Source organism: Glossina fuscipes, unplaced genomic scaffold (assembly GCF_014805625.2).
Source record: "Glossina fuscipes isolate IAEA_lab_2018 unplaced genomic scaffold, Yale_Gfus_2 28, whole genome shotgun sequence".
In the NCBI taxonomy this organism is placed as follows: Eukaryota; Metazoa; Arthropoda; class Insecta; order Diptera; family Glossinidae; genus Glossina; species Glossina fuscipes.
In genome coordinates this window covers 743,552-770,433 of record NW_023998423.1, presented here as the reverse complement: position 1 = coordinate 770,433, position 26,882 = coordinate 743,552, and the positions used below count along the sequence as shown (strand labels likewise).

At 34.1% G+C, this 26,882-nt stretch overlaps 1 protein-coding gene across 1 annotated transcript in view; it reads left to right on the top strand.

Moving 5' to 3' along the window:
• Window positions 1-26,882, top strand: part of LOC119636202 — a 138,843-nt gene that overhangs the window by 72,981 nt on the left and 38,980 nt on the right. Inside the window, exon 2 of the mRNA XM_038031432.1 lies at window positions 3,547-3,737. Within this exon, the coding sequence (XP_037887360.1) occupies window positions 3,547-3,737 (191 nt within the window). The remainder of the gene's footprint in view (window positions 1-3,546; window positions 3,738-26,882) is intronic.

Below are 26,882 nucleotides of genomic sequence, written 5' to 3'. Positions count from 1 at the left end.
ATATGTATTACAAAATAACAAATTAATTTTTGCGTTTTTGTGTGTTGTAAATCCAACACCAACGTTATTTGCTAAATGCAGTCACATGTTCAAGCAACAAAAGTATTATTTAAGACGTGCACCATTTTACATAATCGGTATCAGCTGTTGCAAAAAAAATTATTGCATAATTTCAAGCATACTATATAAAAAGTATTATTGCCAACTTTTCGGAGTTCAACTACAATTTTATTGCCTAATTTTAATTGATATTTTTCCTAAACAACATTTAATTTCCATACGACAGCTTTTTGTATTAATTTCTGAAATAAAGTTCTCACAATAATGAAAGTAACATATAAGCATATTAAATTTTTCCTATGGACTAGATACTTTAAGAAAGGCTTAGGCTGTATGACATCATGAATTTTGCAAGCGCCTGTCGACCCGAAAAAGATAAGAACAGGCGATTTAAGAGGTATCCACACAAAATAGCGGTTTGATTACTTAGCAGCTCGTAATGAGCTGCATAAGTAGGATAAGAGCTTAGGTGGAATTTGATATAGCTTAATGTAACAAGGTACCATCCTTCAAATTTAACAAAAAAAAAAAAAAAAAAAGATCAAAACGATTCACTTATTAAAATGTCTATCTTCTTATGAGAAAAAAAATGTTAATCTACTTTTGAATTCAAACAGTAAGCAGCTCAATGTCTACTTTAGGCAGAATTTATACAACAACAAAATTTATTTTGCAGAATAAAATTTATATCAGACATGGAATGAAATTATTGCCCACCATTAAAAGCAAGTTCAACTCTAATACAGAGTAGAATGTTTTTGCGAAAGAGGTAGAAATAATTTGCCAAAAGTAAATCACGTCGACTTTGCTTCTGCGAACACGTGCTCAATGTAGCAAAAAATTTAAGTCACCGTAAATTTAAAAACAAAAAAATTTGGCGTTTTCGCCAAACTTTCTAAAAATATTGCCTTGGGCAAATCAATACCAGCTGAAGAGTTAGAGCCTTACGTCATAATTGTCCATTTTTAACTTCTCTAAAATATTAGCAATTCCGTTTAGAAAGCATTTGTGTTGACTGGAAATTATTTGCAAGGCAAATACTTAAATACAGCTTTATCGAGACAATTATTGAATGAATTTGAACCCAATAACAATTTGAAGGAAGTCCATGTTTCTGTTAAAACGTTAAGAGTGCACAATAAAGATTCTGACACTAGTACCGAACCGGCATGGTCCAGCATAAAATCTTTAAGGAAAGAGAATGAGAACGACTTTTTAAACATTAAAGAGTATTTTAATGATCTTAGCATTGACGTTACTTAAGAGAAAAGTGAAAGAAAAATTTATTATAATCAAAACAAGTAAAAATCTATACTGGGCTTATTATTATATTACATCGCAAATCACTTCGCTTAATGCGGTGATTCATATAATGACGTTTCAAATTAAGGCCTTGGGCGTATGGGATGGGCCAGCGACTCAAAAACTGGCCCAATCCGAAAAACTTCCAATAACAATCGCCCTTGAGCCAAAGCACGTGGACGCGTCAGGTTTAGGTACAAATTCTTCAAAGTTGCGGTCTATGCGTTGAAGATCAGAACAGAAGTCGAATAAGTAGACTGTGGGATAAATGAGCTCAGGCAAATTCGGAATTTATTTCTGGAGCGATTGGTATAATAAAAGGTGGGACTTGAGATTAGTCCTTGCATACATTCGCACGAACTTAATGTATCCTTGTACTAAAATTGATATACGGTACAAAATAGTTTATCATAGACAAATGCCAAAACACGGCAAGCAGAACGATTCTCATTCTTTCGAACATATTCGAAGTTTTTATAAATAGCTTTAACATTTTCAAGGTTATGGCATTTATTAACAATAGCTGCATTCTATGATCACAAATTAAATTGTCTATTCGAACACTCATACAATATTGCTGATTACTATTTTCATCATCCCTATATACTTCTTTACCTATAGGTGTATACGTGAACCGATTTATATTCTGTATATAATGTGTTTTCAATGTTGCCATTTTTGGAAAAAAATTTGGCTTCAAAATGGAAACATCTGAGATAACGGACAGATTATTGCCAAAATTCGGCATCGGGATTAAAGGCAAGAAAGTTATGGTAATGTGCCTGTTTACTGGTACGAGCAGGTATAGTAAGAGGGAAAGCTGAGAAAGACAAGTAGTCCTATGAGACGACTTAGTTGGTAAACAGACCTATTTTACAGCTGTCGTCCACCTAAGGTTAAACTGACGCTCGAAAATATCGAGGATGTTCGACGTTTTCACCGTTCCCACGTGCGACAGATTTAGATTGAAATTTCCAGGGCTCATGCTGTTTGCCACATCGACCCTTAAATTACAGACAACTCGTAACAAAGGCTTCAGTATTGTGAAGTTTTTATATCCGACACCACAAGTGGTATACAGCGTTTCTGCGCAACGACCAAAAGGACTTGAGATAAACCCACCTTTTATTATATCGAAAGATGCCGAGTCATTTTCTGATTTGATTTAGGCGTGTCTGTCTGTCTGTCCGTCTGTTCATTTTATCTTCTTTTGTTTAATCTACAGGCCGCTATTTTTAGGATAGTTTTATGAAAGTTGTCACACTGATATGTCTTAGCCCAAGGACGAAAGCCATTGAAAATCGAGCGGGTTCGACTATTTTTTCGACTATTTTGTATATTAAACCTTATTTTCGAAAGTCGTTGTATGGATAAGTTAAGGATAAGCCTTTTTATGGTGGGCCGGTTCGCACTTGTTTTCAATTGTTTTAAAATATTCCTTTTTTTTAAACTTGAATAAATGCTTAATAACTTCCTCAAAAATATTATCATTCTATTACCGTCGTTTTCATCCAAAAAAGGATTTGTCAAAAATACGCTTTTTTCGGCTATCACAATAGTGTTAGCCCTTGAGGATATTAAAAAAAAAAAAATCTAAAACAGTTTGAAAACATCAATTCTGTTTTCCCATTTTGTTTTTACAGTTGTTTTATTTCCATAAAAAAAAAAATTCTGAATAAACATAAAACTCCATTTACAGATCATAAATTTTGTTATTTGTTCTATACCATAAAAATGACAAAAAAATTTATTAAAAATACAAAAATCAAATATATGTTTTAAATTTATTTGCATATATGTATATACATGTACACAGCATGTTATGATTAACTACGGTTTTTTTTTTCCTTTTTTTATTAACGTCGTCACATTGAATTAAATCTCTGAACATTTACTGCGACGATAAAATTTGACGGCGCCACGTATAGAGTCATATACATTAGCATAAAGTTGTTGTCATTATTTATTTAGAGATATTTGCCCATGAAAATATTATCATTAATTGTAGGATCTGGCTTTTTTCTTATGCTTTTTCATTTCTTTCTATTCTTATATACGCGGCTCGTGTGAAGCGCTTTTCTTTTTATTTAAAGATATATCGCTAAATTATTGCGAAATATTTAGTTCTGCTGTTTTACTTAATTCTCTCTCTCTCTCTCTCTTTCGCTTGATTTTATTTTCCAGAATCTTTAACAACGTATTCAACATCAACAACGACAACAATAATAGCCAACGTATACAATACGGATACGACAACGGTGTCGCCAACTAATTTGTTGCCATATTTTGATTTTGATGTGCCCCGCAACATAACTGTAACCGTCGGACAAACCGGTTTCCTGCATTGTCGCGTCGAGCGTTTAGGCGATAAAGATGTAAGTTTTTCATAGACTTAAGTGTTCATTGATTTTTTATTTTCGTATTTTTTTTTTTTTTTTTTTTTGTTTTAAGTAACAACGTTTTCAACATTGTATGCATTTCACTTTGGCAACGCTGGCAGTGTTAGTCAGAGTTGAGTGAAAATCTATTATTTTACTGAACGAACTGACTAATTTATGAGCCATCAATCAAGTTGTCGCTTCCTAAACTCATGTGTCACTTGATGGATGGATAACCAAACATGTTTCCGATTTTAGTTTTGAAGCAAGCGCAATAAACTAGAGCAAAGAACGGAATATATAACAATGACAGAAGTAAAGAAGAGAAAAGACCGAACATAAAATAGAAAAAATATTTTAAAATATTTTGCTACTAAGATAAAACAACGCTCGAACTTGGCTGCGGTCTTCTATTATAAAGATAATCTATGACATATTATTAGCTTTCGATGGAATTCGTTTACTTTGATCATTCTTGACTTTTACTTAAGAAAATGTAAGCTTTCAAGCCAAATGGAAGTAAAAAGAGTGCAGTGTGCCGTGGCTTTCACGAGTTTCCAAAATAAGGTGCTATATAGGAGGCGACCGCAGAGGTCGTCCGACCCAAATCAATTTCAGCACTGATAGAACTTGGACGAAGCACGGCAATGTACCAACTTTCACCATTAAACGCATAAGTTGGGGATTGTAGATTGAACAGAAGCAAAGGGGACGAACACCCGGGCTTGCAAGCATAAATCGATTCTAAAAGTGTTTTTGAGTCCAACGGCACAATGAAAGTCGAACCTATCTTACGTCCGTCTGGTTGTCGCACACATTCGCAACAAACTTAATATATCTTTCTACAACAAGTGGCGTAGGGCATAACGATTTATTATTATGTACTTTAAATTAATATTGCCGCAGAAAACGTTGCACCGATTTCTTATTGTCTTTGAAAAAGGCAATTAGAAAAACATAATTTGAATGATCTGGAAATTTTTGTGCGTATGTTCGGGGCTTCGGCATAGAATCAGCGACGAAAATGAATTTTTCATGGGCCAACGCCTACTAATAACATTATGACACAAGACTTTTTGGTTTATTGCAGAAAGTGATATTGAAAATTTATATATGTACATACCTAGTATAACAGTATATATATATATACAACAATATGTATGAATGTATGCACTATTTTCACCTTGAGGAGGTAAGACCACCGTTGAGCAAGCAAGAGCAAAAACAGCGCAAATGTAAACACTTTTCTAATTTTCGCTTGGGTGGTCCATCTAAAGTTGTTTAGGGAATTTCTGTCAGTCTGTGTTAGCCATTGATCACAATCAAAGGATAATAAGTGTTGAGATAGCGGAACATTGCTAATATAGCAATAATTTGCTTATAGCTAAGGAAAGGATTATAAAAAAGTCTGTCTGTGCAAATTAAAGGGGGTACTGCTCTATGAAGTTTTTGTTTTGTTCGCATATCAAACTCTCACATATTCATCGGGCGGGTTAGCAGACATGTGAAATTTGTATGTCACAAAAGGGTAAGAAAGGCGAAAGAAAAAAAGAAAAAAAAAAAGTGATTGGGTTTGCAAAGAGTAGCAAGTGAGATTTTGAGAAAAAAAGTTGCCACTGATCTCGGCGAAGAGCAAGTGAACTCTTTAAGGACTATATTGACAGTCCACTTTCTGTAGACAATTTGTTATTGATAAACCGTAGATGTAAGAAGAAGAAAACATCATAATTTATAATGTGAATTGTAAAAAAAAGGAAGGTGTAAAATTAAGTGTTTGACTTTCCTTTCATGCTGTTACCTGAATAACATGAACCTTGGACTTAAATGTTGTAATGAATATTATCAGTACAGTTATTGAAGAACTAAGAAAAAGAAAAACTTTTGAGGGGAACGATAAAAACGATTGAAAACAATAGAACATTTGTTAACATTTAAAAAAAAATATTAAAAAAAAAACAGCTTAAAAACATAACAACAACTACAACAAAATTTTATAAAAAGAAAAAAAGATACGTTGAAAGCTGCAAAGATTACATTGAAATTTTGTTAGAAGAGACATGTTCAAACTTTCTCCATAAAATATACGTTATATAGAAAGTAGACTACAAATATAGAAGAAATTTAAGAAGAAGAAAACGAGATACTCAACCTATTGTTTTTGTAGTAAAAAAAAGTAAAACAAAATAAGTATGTTAAATGAAGCAGACTAATTAACACGCCTAAGAGCAGAGCAGAAGAAATCTTGAGACAACCGCCTACAGGCGTTCCGGAACGTGGTCACCGATTGTTCACGCGGAAAAGGAATCACGATCCAATCTTAGTGGTTAATAATAAACCTACGAAGCAGTGTATTTATATTTATTCTACGGTTTACATTATGGAAATAATAAGATAAAGTCAAGAAAGTTGGTTTCAGGTAGGTAGGGTGTGAGGAGTAGATGTGCTAGATTTTATTAATATGAATTGACGAAAAAATGGGTTTACACCATGGACTGACGGACTTGAGATAAATTAGGGAAGTAAAGCGTATAATGAACTAGGCAGGCATAGGAGGAATATGATAACGTTGATATGTGACCGTAGTTTAGGTAGTATATTACAGTTTTTCTAGTTTTGCGGTAACGGCTAACGAGCTAGCCATGAAAGCCCCGTTCTCACCATGTTTTGTTGACATATTTTCTCATTAAAAAAAAAATGTCATTATTTTTCTTCATTAGTCTACAATGCCAGTACAACAAAACCGTTCTTCTTTTTCTCTCTTCTTGACGATTTTATGTTGCTCGAAAGTTTCCATTCTGCTACCGCTACAATCTAAAAAAAAATGATATTGCATGTATACTTGTATATGTGTCAGTGTGTGTGCTAGACTTCAATCAAAAAAAAAAAAAAAAAAAAAAAAAAAGACGTCGTGGGTATGTTTTCATTGTCATTTTCTCCGCTTTACCTTTACCCTGGGTACAGAAGATTCGGCTGTGGGCGAAAATTATTTTACTGGTTACCTTTCGTTTCATATGTACAGTTTTGTGTCATTGTTTTAAGTCATCTTTCTTGAAGTCGTCATCGACATTTTGTAATCTTCGCACTGAATAGTTCGAAATTAAACTTTCATACTTTGGAGAGAACAACTTCGTTTGTAGATGCGTAATATCCCTTTGTGGCATTGTTTGTTTCATAGAATGTTTTACGAAAAATTCTGCAAACCCGTCGGTTGATCCTGCATTACCAATATCGATATAAAGCAGGGCTTAGACTCGACGCAATATTCATTTTAAAAAAAGTGCTAATATATAGTGGCTTGGCGGTAATGATAAATATGCTTGGAGTGATCAAAGATTCACTACAGCTTCTAATTATCTTTCATATGATGGGCTAGACAAGGCCATAGAACAAGAAAATCGTGTTCGATTTCAACTCATTTTGTATGAACCGAAAGTCTTGCACACCTCAAGCGAAAGCATAATGCTAGGTCGAGTCGCTTTACTTAATATATTTGTTCTTTTTTTCATATATTAAATAAGTACATACATATATAGGCTTGCAGTCACGTTAAGCACATGTTACCAGCGTGAATAAAATGCATTTATATTTTTTCTAAATTTTATTTTTTGCCGTATATTTTTTCTATTATTTTTTTGGATATTTACATAATATTTGTGTTTTTCTTTCGTATATATATAAGATATTCAAAAAAAGTTTTCTGCTGATTGTTAAATTATTATAAGAAACATATAGAGTAAGAGATGTGTTGTTTTTCCAAAATAATTTTAAAAACTTGTAAATCACAAAATGTCAGCGAAGTCACAATAATTATGCGCTTTGAGAGTCAAAAACTAAAAACCAGAACGGGTTACAAAACCTCGATTATCAATTCACAAACTTTATAGTATTTCAGTTTAGTTACCACATGAAAGTATAAATAGCGAGTTGCCTACGACTGATTATAGCAAGAGAAAACCGCAGCTAGTTTTTCGCAAGTAAAAGTAACCTCGACTGTCGAGTCAGTGATGTAAACAAAAAATGGACAGGCTTATCAACTGTATCTGATTGAATCGCTGCTTCGTATCAACTGCTAACCACTGATGTTAGCTTGATTCTATCGTCGAAATCGTCTTTTATTGTGCTCAAAAAGTCTAGCTATCTTTTTCTCATAATTCTCTTTTCTGATTTTCCTTGCTGCCTGTGTTCACCGTCACCACTATCATACCCACACATAACCAATGCCTATATTACTTATCTCCTCTAGCGGTGCTATATTAATATTAACTGCCTTCGTTGTGGTTAATGGCATTTTCGGTTTCGTAGTTTTGTTCAAATTTTCTGCATGCAAGGATGATTGTTGCTGTTGTCCTTCTCGCCGGTGATGATTTTGCACATCTGGATGTCTACTGTTATTCAGATTGATTAAAACTTCTTCCTCCGTAACGTCAGAGTGAGTCGACTGATGTGGCTCTTGTTGAGATTGTTTCTGTTGCGGCTGTTGTCGTGGTTGTTGTTGCTGTTGGTCTTGCTGTTGAACGATTGTTTTATTCATTGGATTTGTTGTTATACCTGAAGCCGTATTTGCATTTGCGTTATATAAAATTTGACTTAATTGTTGTTGTTGCTCCTCTGACTGTTGTTGCTTTTTAAGAGCACGATAACGCATGGGTCGACGATTTTCCAAAATTAATTGAATATCACGCGCTGATTGCCACCATCTTTAGGTGACATTGTAAGCATAAGAAGGAAGTACAAGAAACGGTTGATAAATTTTTAAAGTTACGTAGTGATTTTGTAAATCTACAAAAAAAAAAACGGTTTTCTATTCTGTTTTTGCTGGGATGCATGCGTATGTAAAAGAGCTTAAACCTCACGCACACAGCAAAAAGACAGAACGTGTGCCCACGAATTAAGTGGTGTCAAAGATCAGATTCTTTTTAAATGAGGTTTTGCCATATATGTCAATATATTCGTAGATTAGAATCGCCTCCAAGAAGAAGTCAAAATTCTTACAATAAATTAAACATATTTAGAGATCAACCGTTTGTTATTAATATTATGTAAGAAGACAATACCCACACATCCCACACCGCCCCAGAATAAACCATAAAATTGGGATAAGATTTGGTTAGTGCTAATCGGACCACGTCGAACTTTTCAGGCTCATTGAAACCTTGAACTTAGCTTTTTTGATTATTTAAGATTGCGGCTCCAAAACTTTTTCTTTCGCTTTACTTTAAGTTGAAAATTGACTCGAACAAAAAAACTTTTGCAAATTTACAATTAGTCATCATGTCGGACTTAAATCTTTCTATTTTTCTAACGAATGTTACCATGATGAATCTTATACGCTCACAGTCATAAAGAGTTGCCGTATCTGGGGTAGAAAACAAACAAAATTTGCACAGAGGTGCTTTGAGGGACTGTGTCATTACCATTTCAGAACAGTAACCTCAGTGTCAGATTTGATACTTGCTCCCATCGATCTCTTTGTAAGGGGTGTTCAAGAAAAGCGTTGCGTGTATATGCGTGACCAACCTCTATGAAAAAATATACAAAACTACCGAGCCTACAATGCAAGCCAGATATGCACAACGGATTTTCAAGAACATCATGACCGTCACCGTTGCCGTATTACCCACTTCACCTCCAAAAAAAAAAAACTCTCCAATCACTTCATTAGCTCAAAATGTCCATGAAATGAATGTATTGTTTTCTGTTATATCACAGTTGCAGCCGACGTTTTTGCTTATGTGCCCATTATATTCAAAGTGTTCAACAGTGAAAATGCTTTTTTTTAACAAAATTGTGCTCCTGAAAAGGGTTTGCCGTAAGTGTCGCGGGACATAGTTGCAATGAAATGAAAATGGTGTCACCTTTCCAATAAATAATGTATTTAATGTAAAAAACTAAATCCGACGCTCTTAATGGTACACCAGGCAGAGGATGATCGAGCGGAAACTCCACCGTTTCATTGTTAAGCTGCCACTTTGATAAAAAGAAACGTCCGTGGAGTTTAGTTAAGCTACCATTTTGGAAATCCCATCTCCGAGCTCATGTTTAACTATCGTAAGTTATTTTTTCGGTTCATTTGAAGTGAAATCACCGAATAAACGGACTTTACTTAATAACGTTTGTTAAAGACAACTAACGATTGTTATGTTCCAACTATTTCCACTTTTGTTCATCTCTATACATTTAAAAAAATCTGGAAAAATAAATCACCACTATATGACACCTCAGTTGCCTTAACTATTCTTTAGCCAGGGACGTCTCTACTGCACTGTTCTTCCATTCTCCAGATGGCGTACTGTGAAGTTCTTACTAAATTTTACAATTTTTTATTAATCTTTGATCAAATCCCATGTAAATTGTTTAGAGTGCTTCTTATGTAAGAATTTTCACGCCGGTTGTTTTGCAACATTTTTTCCCAAGATACTCTGTATTGTGGTTTTACTGGTGTATTCAATTAATATTAATAATCATTTATGAAAAACAACTTGAAACTACAAAGCAGCTGATGATTTTTTTTCGTCTTCCTCTATAAGAAGAACAAAAGAAGTTCAACCTCTACACTAGGGCGCTGTTCATCTTTAAATACGCCACTTCACCTACAGTTATTTCTATAAAGACTATTCAAGACGAGGCGTTGTATTGGAAGTAATCGAAGAAGAGGTCCGATCCGAACCATTTTTAATAGCGCGCGTCCTTGAGCCTGAGCACATCAATACACCTAGTTTCATCAAAATATTGATCTGCAGGATGAACGCAAGTAAATAGTACGGGTAAAGGGCCTCACACGCCTCAATAAAATCAGGAAGTGATTCCGAATCATTCGACATAGTAAAAAATGTATCTACTTCAAGTCCCTCACTGTGTATTGCATACAACTGCGCAAACTTAATATAATCGTTGCTCCAAGGAGGGTAGAGCAATCGAGATTCATCTTAACCTAGACATTTTTATCATGTTGACTTTAAATAAAATATTTGCTCCAGTGTTTGTGTCAAGTGTATTCATTTTGTTCTGTTTGGTTTACAATACCGCAAAAAATATGTCCGAATGAGTTTTTTAGTTTTTTTTTTTTTTGGACGCTTTATGTTCATTTGAAATCCTTTGCATAAAAAAGTGGAACGATAACAAAGAAAAAATAAAAAACACATATCAAAAAAAAGAAAAAGGCAAAAGGCGAACACTCACATAGCCAAACGCAAATACTCTGTACTACGTAAGCGATATGATTGAGGCATAAATTTGGCAGTTAAAAAACACAATTTTTTCTAAATTTAAATTTCAAAGTGTTTGCTTCTATATAGTTTTTCAGGGTAACAGGAGCTATTGTTCTTGACGTTATTTGCCATTTTGTCAAGCTTATGAAGGCAGAAGAGCAGCCTCACACAGGGCTTGGGTTGAATGCTTTGCATACTCGTGTCAAACGCAGTTTTTGCTTTTAAGAATAGAAAACCATCTTTGATGGTTCAGGCCGTGAGCTCAAAATCTGAGAACTTATCCGGCTTCAATTTCGACTCTTTCCCGATAAATGACAGTTAAGCCAAACAATTACGTTAGCATTATTATGTAAACATTAAGGTCGAACGTTATCACAGAAAGCAAAACAACATTGCCCTAAACAAACGCAGTTTTGCGTGTTTATGTACCCCATAGGTGGAAATGAGCTTCGTTGCTCACAAAATTTTTGTTTAGAAAATCGTCACCATATTCACGCAATCATCCGCTTCGTTTCAATTGTCAAAAGTCCTCGCGACGATACACACCGCGTCTGGCATATGTTACGTTGATTACTTCTCCTAGTACAAAAAATCCAAGGAGGAGAGTAGTAGATGTGGCTTCCTCGAATGAATGGAAAAACCAACTGAAAGTGTGAAATTATGAGCATAATGACACGCGCCTATTGACAATTGTAAAGCATATTAAGCAAGCTATGGAATCCACGGGGATCAGATTGCCCACTCACAAAGTCACGAGTACTTTGCTTAGGGGAGTAGAGGTGACAATGTTGGTGGAACTGCAAATTGATGCTTGCCAAGATACTTCGGAGGAAGCTTGCATGTTGACACACCACGAGGAAATCTTGTGTGAATCTGGTATATCCAATCACATTTTGAACGCAGCAGGTAACCACTGCGTGACGCCTGACTGCTGGGTGCGGCCCTTCGTGGAGTACGCGTTGTGGCTGTGGTCCTCCCGAAATGGGATGGGGGCTTTAAATAATTAGACGTGCTTGATAGGCCTCGCCTCACTCGGAGGGGAATGTTTAGATCATACCTAAACCGTCATTCTGTTACTACAGCGCTTGGAATAGGCAGGATTGTCTTGCAAGGCTGACGGGTGCCCAATTCAACCATACAAATTGCGAACGTTTCTAGTGAACACATCTTCACGCCAGGTGCGGACGTTGAAATCGACATATAGTTTTAGGGTAAGAAATTTTTCTTTAAATTAAGATTGTGAGTCAATTTAGCCAAGTTTGCCAGTCGATCCACCCCTTATTGAAATTCATGCAAGCGCAAAAATTGAGATGAAAGCTTGGCTCATAGTTCCTTAGGTACGGACCGAACCGATCGAAGATCGAATTTGAAGAGTAGGCATGCACGTTTGTATGAACAAAAGCACTAGCAGTGCTGACGATATTCTTGAAATGGGAGAGGGTGTGTTGGTTGGGCAACTTGCTTAGTATTATACAAACCTTTATGATTGATGTATTTATATTGAAAATTGTAGATATCAGAAAATGCATATAAGGGTTTTAAAATCAAAAATGATATCTAACTGAGAAAACTAAAGAAATCTACAAAAGTCAACATTACATAAAAGAAGCGAAGAGAACAGCAATTGAAGTACTTGAGACCATAAACTACAAGTGCTGTTAAGTGAAAATGCATATTAGTATAGAGAAAATAAAAAAAGTAATAAGGAAAAAGGATGACTTGAGAGAAACAGAAAGTAAAGAAAATAAAACTCTGTTAATGAATGGACAACATTTGCCTTTACAGTTGGTTTTTTTCATTTTTTTTTTTTTTTTTGTTTTTGTGTTGAGCATTTCCTTTTAGAAAACTGGCATTAAAACTTTACAGTCTGAAAATTGTTAAAATTGAAGTTTTTACCATATTTGCTTTACTTGTTATCTCTCTCTTCCCTCTCTTCTTTATGCTTTATGCACATTTAGCCTCTGTATATGGTGTAAATGTTCTTTTATTTTATGACTGAAAATATGTCTATACATGTATATGCGTTATGTGCATGTGTGTGTGTGTATGCGTGTACGAAATTGCAAATTCATTTCATTTAAATGCAAAACTCAATTAGTTTTTTTTAACTAATATCTATACGTGTGCTGTTGACATATTTACCATTTGTGTTTGGGATAACTTTTTGCTTGAGCAAGTGTTCTAATAACTAATTTAGTTTTAATAGTATAGAGAAGGAGAGAAAGAGAGCTTAGCTTATAAAATTTAAAATGGAAAAATATTTTCCTCTAAGAGAATTTAAAAATTTAATGCACACACACACATTTGCTTATACAATCTATATAAATAAACGCGCACACATACCTGTACCAAGGTGCTAGCTGGGATTTTGCAATCATATAAACATTGACACAATAAACCATCAACTGTTTAACATATGTAAGTGGAAAAAAAATTAAATAAAAAAGAAAAAGAAGAAGAAGAAAAGTACGAATATTAATAGGTTAATCAAACAATTATTTAAGAAATTTATTTCAATACATGCAAAGGTGTATAAAATAGTTTACCGTGGTGGCTAAGAAGAATATCAGCCACGATTTCGTCCATAAACGTCCCACACCACCTATGTGCCCTTGTATTAGATAGTATTGTACGGCTACCAGTAAAGTGCCAATAATGCCGAAGGCCACCAATGTTAAAAGTGAAAACATTTGACAGTCTTCCTATTGAAAGCGAAAGAAAGAAAGAAGATATATACATATATATATATACATATATATATATATATATAGAGAGAGAGAGATAGTGAAAGGGAAGAGAGAAACCGAATAGCATGAGAAACAAAATGGGAAAGAAATGAATTGAAAAAGTAAACAAATGTAGTTCAATTAATTAAGTAAGTCGTCATCATTTTCCATAATTTTCTCTTTCCATTTACATTTCTTTTAATAATCATTATCTCAACGCTGTTATATACCAAAATGACAAACAAAAACAGCATTAGTTGGTTATTCGAAAAAACTACACGGAGACGATAAAATTTCTGAAACGACCTAAACATGTCAATCTATTTTTTTCATCCAAGTGCATACGATAGTATCGACATCTAATAACATTCATTCATTCGATTAAATGGCTTAAAGCGAAAAAGGTAGACACCGGTTCAATTCTCCTTCTCTTGTGGTCAAGAGAAAAAGTGAAAAGAGTTATGTTGCACTCTTTGGCTGAGACAAAGTTTTCTGAGATAAATGAATGAAAACAAGCAAACCAAGTTGGATATCAAGCATAATATTTCGCTTTCTTGATTATTAAAAGCTTTCTTGATACAACAAGCGAATGAATGCGAGGAACCGCTGCGATTAATTGACGAAATAACTGTCGAAGAGTTTGCATAATGGAAACTGGATGCAATAGCATTAATTCTCCCCCGATGGGTGATAGCACCGATAGCTTTAGATGCTAGTGCTTTAAGACTTTGATCTAGGATTTTAATTCTCTTATTATCTATTATAATAATAATAACAATACTTAGTTAAAGACTACTACACTACTAAAAACAAAAGAAAGTCTTCCTTTATATATAATTGCGTGTGAATCGCTTTCAAAATGGTTCAATGTTCCACACTAAAGATCTTTTCATGGCCTCTATATATATAATTATAGTATAGAACCGGCTATATAATATATTACGTAATATACTAATTAGTCAAACACTGTTGTAATATATTATAATATTACCTAAATTATTATATTTATTTATTTTGAGTCTACATATTTTGTAAATAAATCTACAAAAGTACATTTACAAGTATGGGCCGCCGAATAACTTAATACTCCCCCGTATTGAAAATTCTACCGCATTTGAGACTTGAACCCGCGACCATAGAGAAATTTATTATATGTTACAATTTTATATAAATTATTGTATAATATATTCTATGATATATTGGAAAAATTTGTATTTTTAGTTTTAAGCGCAGACCCAATTCGTGAGGACTCATGGTGAGGTTCGTTATAATTCCTAATTTATTCATAACAAGTATGTTATAATGCCGTTATATGTTTGGTATAAAAACATTTTAAAAACAATTCACGATATCTTACAACAGTATAAACTACACTCAAACAATTTTTGCAAACATTCGTTCATCTTAAATGAAAGGATAAGATTTTTTATTCATTAGTTAGAGACTAACGGAGTTAATATCTCATTTACACGTCTATTGATATTGCGGCCATGACCTCACGACGTTGTCCAGAAACAAAGCGAACGCTATCCCAGACCTTTCTTTATCAGTCTCCTTAGTTTAAGTTCGAAGGCCAAGAAGACTGATCCTCGAGCGTGATTAGAAAAAAACAGAAAATTTTCCCTTTCCATTAAACAGCAATACAAATACTCTAGAGTAGTTCTTGATGTCGGCATGAGTAGTCGAGTAGCTAAGAATAGCGACAATCAAGTCTACGTTTGTGGGTTCAAACCTCAATGCGCTCGGGTTTACTTTGGTGGTAGTTACAGCGACGAATGCTCAGTCCGTAAAGGCTTAACACTTACCGATTGAGCTTACACCCACAAGACTGCAGTCGCTACCCTGTCTTTTTCCCTTCCTTATCTCTTTCGTCATATTAAAAAAAAAGCAAGTAAGAAAATTAAATTCAGCCGGAACGGAATCTTTTATATCAATCACTGTTTGCCACAAAAAAAAGGGAAAAGAAGTTAAAAAAAGAAAACTCTCGTGCTCTATCTCAATCATCAAAATAAAAGTTTTTTTCGTAGAGGAATGTGTGTCCTCTGAAAGGTTTAGGTGAATTCTCTAAATTCTTTTGCTAATTTATAAGCGATATCTTCATTTCATCTTCAGATAGAGAGACGAACAAGCAAACATGTTTAGGTGCATTCAAGATTTGAAACTGGCAAAGAATTTATGGGGTTTTTGGTTCCCGCGCGTTATAAAGGTGTTGAAAGAATAATTAAATTCTGATACACATACAATATTGGGTAGGCGTGGTCAATTTTTTCCATTTTTGTGTACAAATAGCAAAGAATATGTGCGTGTATACATATGAATATTGTTAGCTGCAATTTATTAGTAATGAGCAAAAAAAATTTTTCATTCCCGTTGAAAAATCGAGGTATTCTCGGTTTACGTAGTGCGGCGTAGTGGTGGTGTGACCTCCAACCGATTTGACCCATTTTCAGTACCAACTTGCGCGCAACAACTAAGAACCCACTATTTTTGCAAAATTTGAATTCAATGGCGTCATTTTTACGGCCAGGCGAATGTTTACAACAGACATTACACAGGCGGACAGATGGACACGCTTAAATCGATTTGGGATTGGATGCTGATCAAGAATATATATAATTCGTGGGGTCTCTAATGCTTTCTTCTGCAAACGTTTTGATAAAATGAATACACCTCTCACCCTTTGGTGATCGGTATAAAATGAGTATACCCCTCATCTTTTGGTCATGGGTATAAAAAAGGTGACGTTTAAGCAACAGCTTCACTTTTTCTTCAAAGAAATTCAGCTAAATGAGGCGAAACGTTCCTCTGAAATTGCCGAAAAGTCGTGCATAAATCTTAAGTATTCTATAATCTTGAGCAGGCTACGAAAGCACGTATCCTTTGCAAAACATAGGTTATATAATATTGATAATTGTGTTAATCGGATGATTGAAGTCTTCTTCTATTTTGTAATTTATATATTGTATTTACCAAACTATTAGAAGCAAGTGACAGATATTAATAGATTCGCGCTAAGCCGAATGAAACTTTTTTGTTTTTCAAGAGAGAACAAATACCTGCAATGCTCGACGACTTATAGCCCGAGAATACCAAATACGTAAAGACTGTAACATAGAGTACCTGAAAGAACAAAGAAAGAAGCGCACACAATAGAAAAATTATAAAAAATTTCAAAAGTTTTATTTATGATTGTTTGCTAAATAAAAGTTTTTATGGAATTAAAAAAAAAACCATAAGTTTGTTATAAAAATAATATAAGAAATTTTACTTTTTTATACGACATAATATAAACAAAGAGCAGTTGGAAGCAATTAAATTTTTATCTATTATAAATATTTATAATAGATAAACTCGTGCAGCTGCGTTTAATAATTTATATAAAATTATTTAAAAACGTTATTAATTGGGGAAAAGGAAGTAAGAGACATAAAATGTCAAACGCATCACACGAAGAGCGAGATATACTAATTTCACCTTCTCATTGGCAACAATCGATTACATCTACGGATGCTTTTAATTACATACAAATATTCTAATCTTTATATACATTTCGGTGATCGCTAATTTCCCTTGTCTATCCCCCATCTTCGTTTTGTCTGATCAACCAACTTTCAGTTTTTGCTTACCCTTCTTATTCATTTTCCCTCTTTTTCCCCTTTTATGTCTGGCAGTGTGTTGTAAAATTCATTCATCAATGATAGCTAACAAATCCTCGCGACCTCTGAACAAATTTTCTTACAAATTATGGTAAAAGCCGCTTTTTGGTACAGGGATGTATATAATGCCTAGAAGGACTTGAGATAGACTCACCTTCCTGAATCAATCGGAGCTTGTCTATCCGTCTGTCCATCTTGTATTTTTGTGTTCAACCTGCAGCTAGCAATTGATAAGGTATTTTAATATAATTGGGAACACTGACACATTGGGTCAAAGAAGCACCTTACTGAATAAGAATTGGATCGGACTATTTTTCCAATTGCTTTCCTTATAACGGCCAATAACTGTAAGATAATACAGGGTATTCAAAGCCAACTTCCCTTTGCACCTGTTTAGTTTATATTTTCTTTTATAAATTTATGTAATAATTATGCCCTACAGCAACACGTCCAACATGCAACCCTCAGAAAGATTTGAGACGTCCGTCAGTCTCGTTAACCCTATATCACTTGTAGTGCAAGAGAATATTAAGTTTGTGCGGATGTATGCAACGACTAGAAAGACTTGTGATACACCATTCTTTTACACTACAGATCGATTTTGCATCGATCTAAACTTATCCGCCCGTCCGCCTGTCTGTCTGTCTTGTTTCCCCACGTTCGACCTTCTCGAGCTGTTTTGATGAAATTACGTGCACTGGCGTGTTGTGGCCCACGACCGAATGCCCGAAAATCGACAATGACTCAGATCGCACCACGTTTTCGATCACTTCCTGTACACCGTTGTAAGGTGGCGTACCATACTTAAAGGTGGGCTGTGGCTCACTACAATATTTCTACATATATCTAAGATGCTTGAGCTTCTACACTTTCCTTGTTTGGTGTGAAACCATCAAACCTTAAGGCGAATATAATTTCTTTTATAACAAAATACCTCACGCAGACGTATAATCATCGAAACGTTCAACTCTTAATAATGAAAATTTTGATTGGAATTCTTTAAATATATTTAAATAATTCTTCCTTTATTTACATTTAAATTACTTCCTGGAGGTTAGCTGTAAATACCGAATTGTAAAGCGAACGGCAAAGGGGGAGAAAGTGGGTCGTCCACATGCATACAAACATATACGCGAGCATGTTTGTCGCTGAGGGTTTTCAAAGTATTTGTATAAATATATGTCTTATGGTTATTGCTCCCTCTTTTTTTTGTCGGCTTAAAGCATACAAATCAACCAAATGAACTGAAAAATTATTTTTCAACTCGGCAAATATCAGGCATGCATTTACAATTCGATATAATATACACGATAGATAAAACATAAATATATTCATAACATACCTGCACATGAGTATTTTGAATTTGAGTAAACGAGAAAAGGTAGAAAAAAAATGTATTTACCTTGGAGCGAATTCAAAATTATATACACACTTTTTTGCATACGTCTCATGAAAATTCGTGCAGAACTTAAAACTTTACGAGTAATTAAAGAAATTGTTGAATAGATTTTTCCGAAAGATATTTAGAGCACACATGGGAGGGATTAGACAAACCTTTGGATAGGTAGATAGACAGACATATAGCCAAAACAGAAAAGTCGTTAGACGCACGAAAACGCAGGAGCGAAGTTGAACTAATACAAGGATAGATAGTAATACAGGTCGACGAACTGATGAATAGAAACGAAAGAAAATTATTCCGGATCTTTGGTATATACAGATAGATGAGTAAATGGACAAATAACGCAAGTACAACCGGGTTTAGTCTTATCGGCAACCAACTCGCCAAACACACTTGCTGGTCGAAAGAGCCGTTTGTTTCTAATCCTTGAGATATATGGACGGACGATCTAATCATCGGATAAAAACATGGACAAGCAAAACGAAAGTACAGGTTTCTCCGAGTTCTAGTTCAAACAAGCAGATGGACAGATATATAAGCAAAGTTGTTCCATTTTCGTGGATATACAGCTCGACGAGCAAACACGCAGACCACTAGCCGGAAACATATGTCGTTCTAAGTTTATGGCATATGCACGTAAATGAGTATATAGGTGAATAGACGCAGGTAAAGAAATGTTTTTAAGTTTCGCCTACGTCAACAAATAGACAAACAGACAGACTGCCTAAAAACAATATCCTTCGAGTGCTCGGGACATGTAGAAAAGTGAAAAAAGGATACACACAGGTACAGGTCGCTTCCATTTCGCCAACAGATAGCTCATAAAGCGTTTAAACGGTGGGATATCCGCGGAAGTATCAAAGCAAAACAGGCAAGCAGCTAGGAACCCAGACAGCCTGTGTGCTCCACTTTTGATGGTAGCTAGAACAATAAACAAGCAAAGGATTGAATATTCAGTTATGCGAGTCTTACGCATATGGACAGACAGTCTTACGCATATGGTAGACAAATAAGGAACGCTACAATCAAGCAGACAATTAACAAACATAATAGACAGAGAGACAGAAGCAAAATCCGCATTGACCAATGTATAGGCATAAATAGCAAACGAATAGACGGCTAAACGCGATCGAATCTAGTGAAGATATCAAATTAAGTGGACATGCGGTTCAGTGTGTCTCAAATGTAGTCGACATATCACACTAAATTGACATATCTTTTAATATGTCTGTTAAGTATTTTAAAGCGATTCGCAGCAAATGGTTAAGACGATCAACAATAGTAGAACGCCACAGCCAAAAATCCCAATAAATGTTTAATAGCATCAACAAAATTATGTATTACACTAACAAAACATTGTTAAGACTGCATCGTCGCTCTATTCATAATAATAAGTTAATAAATATTTAAATGAAAGAGTTTGAAATACTTACCTTAATTGCTGTTGGGTATTATACTGAAATTGGCAAAGTTCGCAGGTGGTGCAGCGTGAGGTGCTAATCCAACGTTCGAGACAGTGTATGTGCACATAAGTTAAGGTACCTTTACACAAACAAGGTGACACCAATCTAAGAGATTAAGAAGAAAAAAAATTAATTATTTAAAAAGATTTCTCTTGTTGTTCTGGGTTGTTTATATGTATAAATAAAAAATAACGAAAGAACCTTTTTTAATCAGTACTAAACCGGTTATGTAATCGCTTTAATTGCTCAATGAAAACATAACACAACTACTGCGTTAAGTTATGCAATTATTTACAAGACCCATATGTTTAGGTTATGTATACATAGATGAAAAATGCACGACAAGCCAAAAGGTGTATTAAGTTTTTTTACTAGTTAATAAATACCCTCGAAAGAACCCTTAGGTTTTGCTTAATGATGGAGTTGGCAATGTCGATTTAAGCGATATAAGCTCTATCTATCTATGCCTGCCCACTTATATCATCACTTTATGGTGAATTTTGCAAACCACTCTCAAAAGTCTGTCCATTTTTATTGTATTTCGCCACTTTGTCGGTTCGCAATTCACTCAAAATGGAAAATATTACAACGACATTGAACAACAAGTCTGTCCATTTGTATTGTATTTCGCCACTTTGTTGGTTCGCAATTCACCCAAAGTGGAAAATATTACAACGACATTGAACAACATATTCCAGAAAAGTGTGTTCAAGAATCGACTTATGATGCAGCAGACATTTCTTCAATTTTCCTGCTTTCCTCGATGTTTTTCAAGCTAATTAATAATGGATTTAAACAGCGAAATATTTTTTTTTTACGTACATAAATTTAATTAATATTAATATAAAAAAAAAACAATGTTTTAACATTAATCAACGTTTGCCACGTAACGTTATTAAAAACAAAACCATATAAATAATTTTTGCTTTAATGCGAATTTTTAATACTCTTGACTGATTTTTAACTGATATATAGAACTTACTAAGCACTCTAATAATTCAGCGCGTCCTATTGGCAGACTAAGTTCGGAGATAATGCTGAGAATCTGTATTTAAATGGGTGACTGCAAAAAATGCAATGCCTGTACTTCTTCTCTTATTGAAGGCGAAATTGTGGACATGTGACACCCACATTTTCACTGGAACTTTAGATAACCCCGAGTTTTAAATGAACCGCTGTTATGTCCTTTTAAGCATTGTGCACCCATTTGCGGCACTTTATAACTCGAGTTAAGACTTAACAGAATTGTATGTATGTATGTAAACTTACAACACGATATCAAGTTTTACGACTACAAGCTTTTTAAAGTGCAGTGACGGAGGGACAAAGTAAGTGAGACTGATAGACGGACTTCGATTTATCAAGCATGTACATTTTACACGATCTATTATGCGTGGCAAACTGTAAAAAAACGCTAATATACTACTTTTTCAACAGTAATGAAAAAAACAATGATTTACGTTGAATTTGTTTTTCTGATTTGCGTTGCACTTGTTTTTCTCTTAACCGTCAATTTATCGAGCAAAATGAAAGAATGAAATTATTTCCTATAAATTTCAACATTTTTTTTTTAATTTTAATTTAAGTATTATTCAGAACAATTTAAGTTTTTTATGAACTTTGTTTTAAAAACACCTATTTTACATAGGGCTTTGGGGACGAATCTTCGGCACTCACCAACTTGACTAACCCATCATAATTGTAAAATATTTTATAGAAATGCGAGCGTGTCTATTGGTAGAAAGGGATCTTCTAATTGTTAATTGCCCCCAAGAAATACTTATTCCGATCGCTGGGATCATAACTTATAAGCGTTTCTCCTCACGTCATGGAATTTAACTTGCGACAATCTATTAAGAGTAAATTTGCCAAATGGCAACATTCTAGCAGCATTTTTGTTCCCGCGGGCGTTCCAACAATCAATCAAACAGCAAGAAAGACGTAGCAGAAGAGAGATCGGGAATGATTGAGGAGATTTATCTTATGTTGTATTCAATTAATACACACTCTAACTGCTACCCTTGGTTGCTGCAATAGAAAGGATAATATATACTCCCTTCGTTGAGAATTTTAATAACTACTCCAACGTTTTCACAAAATCTGAGAGGGGTTATCTTACTCATGTAAACTGGTTTAATAGATAAAATGGGCTATCATTTTGTCTTCATTAAAAGTGCTCCACAATATGGAATGTCGTTTCCATAATTTATTTTCGTTTCGTCACCTTTGGAGAGTTGTTAAAAAAAAGAAGCGAGTCTATCGGTTCCGCACATTAAGGTGGGAGAGATTTTAGATGTTTAGAAAGCGGCTCGTCATTTGTCTTACCTTTGATATGGTCGCCACTTTTTCTCCAAATTCTGTTTTAAAGACATGAATGGGGGAACTTTTCTCGAGATTGCTTCCTACCACAATAACATCTTACGGACGGTTTAGCTAAAGTTAGCGTTTATTACTAAAGCATTTAATATTGGGTGGGCGAATCAAAGTTCATTAAATATTGAAAGCAGCAAGGAACAAGGATTACGACATCATCTTGACTTAAGCAAACGGAAATTCGGCTAAAATATTTTACAAGTTGTCAGTTCAGGGAATATGCATGTAACTCTCTGAGGTTGCAATCAGACATTTCCTTGTCCCTCATAGCTGGGCACCGTGAGAGAGATCTCAAAAGAAGAAAGCGGTCTTTAAACTTTCCTGCCTACACGAGGCCATAAATAACTTTCCACTTTTAATCCAGTAAATATTGAAGAGATTAAAGACCTGAAATCTAAAAGTAAACTCAAAAAACTCGTGGTAGGGATAGGACAGTGGAAACTACATTTAAAAATTGCACCAAAGGAAAGCAAAATGAAATTCGCATAATCCGCATGGATTGGCTAGGTTTTCATTCGTTCATCTAAAGCGTTTATAATTCTTCAACTATTGATCAGGCTATTCCTAGAATTTAAAATAAAGTACAAGTCATATTCGTCTGAATTTTCATTGAAAAATATAAAAATACATATAAAAGTGAAAAATCTTTAAAAGATTAATCGATACACCTTGCAATCTTCATAAGCATTACAAAATGCATAGATGATCCTAAACAAAGTTTCTTCTATGTGTCGCATGAATAAATTGAACTATGTTACCTTTCAGGATTTTCACTGTTGTGACAAATGCGACATACAAAGGATTCGATGGAATGTAAAGAGTAGTTATCAGCGTTATTGTGTTCATCATCGAGGGCAACGACGATCTTATCTGGAGGCAGTGTCTCAAGTTTGTTGCTAGTACATGGCTTCGAACTACCTGGGCTTAAATCAAGATCATCTGGACGGGAAGAAGCGTTCTCCGATTTTAAGTCACGTAAATTAGTTTGATTTTGAGATTTTGTCGGGTCAATATTAAGCGAATTCAAAGACGTTGACAGCGAGGGCTGTTGGATTACAGTATCTAAAATTGGAATCTTTTCTCATTTCTATGTACATTTATGTATATATACATATTTATAAAAATAACTTTTTGAATTTTATAAAGTTCACCTTCTTTAGGTAAACCATCTTCCATGGTCTTGTGTTCATTTACAAAATAAAAACCAAAAATTTATATGTTTCTTTTTTTTTCTGATTTTTTGATTGTAATTTTTATTTAAAAAAAATATAACGAAATTGAAAACGGAATAAAAAATTTTTTTTTAATTTTTTTTTGTTGCCGTTAAATCTAAAATGAGATGTGACAGAAAAACAAAGCAAAGAAAATCCATACTAAAAATGTAAAACTGTGGAACAAAGAAAAAGTTTTCCCTACTAAATAGGGGAAAATATTAATTTTCTTAAAGGAAAAGAAAAAAAAAGAAGTAAAAATAAATAAAACCAATAATTTTTTAAAGAAAGTTTGCCGTTGAGAAACTTTTCAAAGAAGACCAAACCACAATTGTTAAGTAAAAACTTTTAACACTTTTTCTCAACAAAAAACCGAAATCAGTTTACCTTTTCATTAAAGCGTTTCTTGAGAAAACATTTACATACGTAACAGGCAAAGTAGTTGAGAGAGAGAACGAGAGAAGAAAATTTTCTTTTTCTTGGTTTAGTGCGCAAATAATCAGTGCTCAGACAGATGTATAAAGTTAACAAATGAACCATTTTCTTGCTTAAATAGTCCATTCTTCCTACTTTACTAACTATGTTGTTTTGTTGTGATAGTGCTTTGGGGTTTTCAATTACACACTTATGTATGTGTGCTTATTTACAATTGTTCTATAGTTCTTGTTTTGTAAAGACATTTGACTGCGGTTTCAATTGTCGGTTCACTTAATGTTTTTGCATGTTGTTTGATAACTTGTTTGTGTGTCGGCTTTATCAAAATTGTCCGACCGTTATCTTCAAATTCTCAGCTGTTGTATTATTGCCTGTAGATTAGCAGTGTGAGCTATCACTTACTTTTGATTCAAACGAACTAAAATTTTACAATTTCTCGCCCAATGGCAACCCACCGCAGTAACAGCCCAAAAAGGAGCATTTATTTTGAGTGTGCTTTTTATTATTGAAGAAAAAGTAATAGAAAAATACTGTTCGAAGAATTTATTAAGCCTAGATTTAAGTGCTAAAAGAGAGCACGTCTTGGAAAAACTATTAAAAGAAATAACATGTCTAACTGGTTGAGTTCGAAGTTTGTATCCACATCTGACGAACCTGGAACGTTAGCCAACACTTTACTTATTGTGAAGCATTGTTGAACATAACGCTCTTGTACTATGGAGCAGTGGTGTCGCAACAACACATTGTCATTAGAAAGATGAAAATAACTTGCGCCGCAATGATCTAAATGCACTCGTGTTCCTTTACATGCGCGAATAATAGAACGTGAGCGTGAATTTTTCTTAACAATGATTTCCTTTACTATTGGTTCTTCTATTTAGTAATTATTATTCGTATTGTAAATAATTTAGCCAGAGAAAAATAAAGTCTTGAAGCACTAGCATCTCGTCGACGTTATTGAAAACTCTACCGCACTTCAGATTTGAACTCGGCCTCGTAAGTCTACTTGTCCACTCAGACGAATATATTTAGAAATTAATTTATTCTTGTTCTTTAAATCCCTTTAATGCATTTTCTAAGTTTATATAGCTTCTTTTTATTTATTGAAAAAACATATCTGCATCCATATGGCGCAGTAAACCTTGCTATTTTTCTTATTATATCATAACGTACACTTGCTCTCTTTTAGGGTAGATTGCAAATTAAATATGTAAAATCTGCAAGAAAACTTAATGTTTTTCTAAGAAAGCTTGTGATGATAAATGATATTTGTGGAACATATTACGTGTAGAAAGCGATTAGCATGAAAATATCCAGAACATTTTGGTATTGGTAACTAGCTTGTAAAAGGTTATATAAGCGAAATATGTGCGGATGGCAAAGACAGTCGAGCCAAGGTGTTCGCATCGAAATATTCCAATGGACAAGATTAAAAGAAGCGTTGAAACGTTGTAAATACAAGTTCACGTAAATAAGGCTTTTTCTACAATGTATGGCATTTATGTCAACAAATCACGTAGATTTTTTGCCACATATCCTAATCGATCAAGGCACCTAATATGTGTCCCACATTTCAGCTTCCTATCCTTATTTTTGTGACTGGGACGATTCACAAAGTTTTCCCGTCAGATTGACGGACTTTAGTGGGCGTGACATGTACATTTGCTGTATTAAATCACAAATACCATTATGTAACATCTGAACCATAAAAAAATCACAGTTCAGTGCCACGAATTTAACGCCCGAATAAAAAAAGCACATAAACGTAAAATCGTAATCACGCCACAATATGCTCGTTTTTAATGTTCGCCAGAACATATGTATGTTCTGTTGTTTTTTCTCAAAGTCATACATCAACAGCCAAGTTATTTTTTGCGAATAGAAAAATTTTTCTTACATTATGTAATAAATTTTGCTATAAATTCCCATGTAAACAAATATGGGAAAAACAAGAGTTTTAAAAATAACACGTATATCATAAGTTGAGCACCAATTAATTGCTGAATTTCTCAAATCTGTGAGTAAGAAAACAAGTGAGATGCTTTTCTTTATTGATGTATATATTTAGTCGCCGGTAGATTCTCTTCGTAACAGTGACATGTTTGCGATCACCTCCGTTAACGAAGTGTTTATGACATCTATTCTCTTTGATTTAAAAATATGGAAACACTATTGACGCCCGAATAAAGAGAACACGAAAGTGATAAACGTCAAGAAAATTTTATGCTCATGCTTTACTACAAAAGAATAGTAGTGTTGATGATAACTCGATTTTATCGATTACTAATTGATTTCGGAAAGTGAGCAAAAGTTGCTAATATTTAAAAGCCAAAGGGATGGCGCCATATACCACAAAACCGCGAACAGAAAATATCAATCATTTACAACATAGTTCGGTGAGGGACGATTTTGTGAAGAAGCTCATTTAAAGGCTTGAAAACTTGACATTAAAGTTTTCTTTTTATAATAAAGTAGCAATTGTTGCAGAAACGAAACATTAACTTACATTAATTAAATATAATAACATTTGTATAACGAAGCCACATAGTGTTAATGTATGTATAAAGTTCATTGTGTTATATCACACACTAACAAACCCAGCAGCGATGCTTCATAATCGCATTTGGTTTTCCTTTATGAAACATTAATTAATTTGAATTGCATTCTT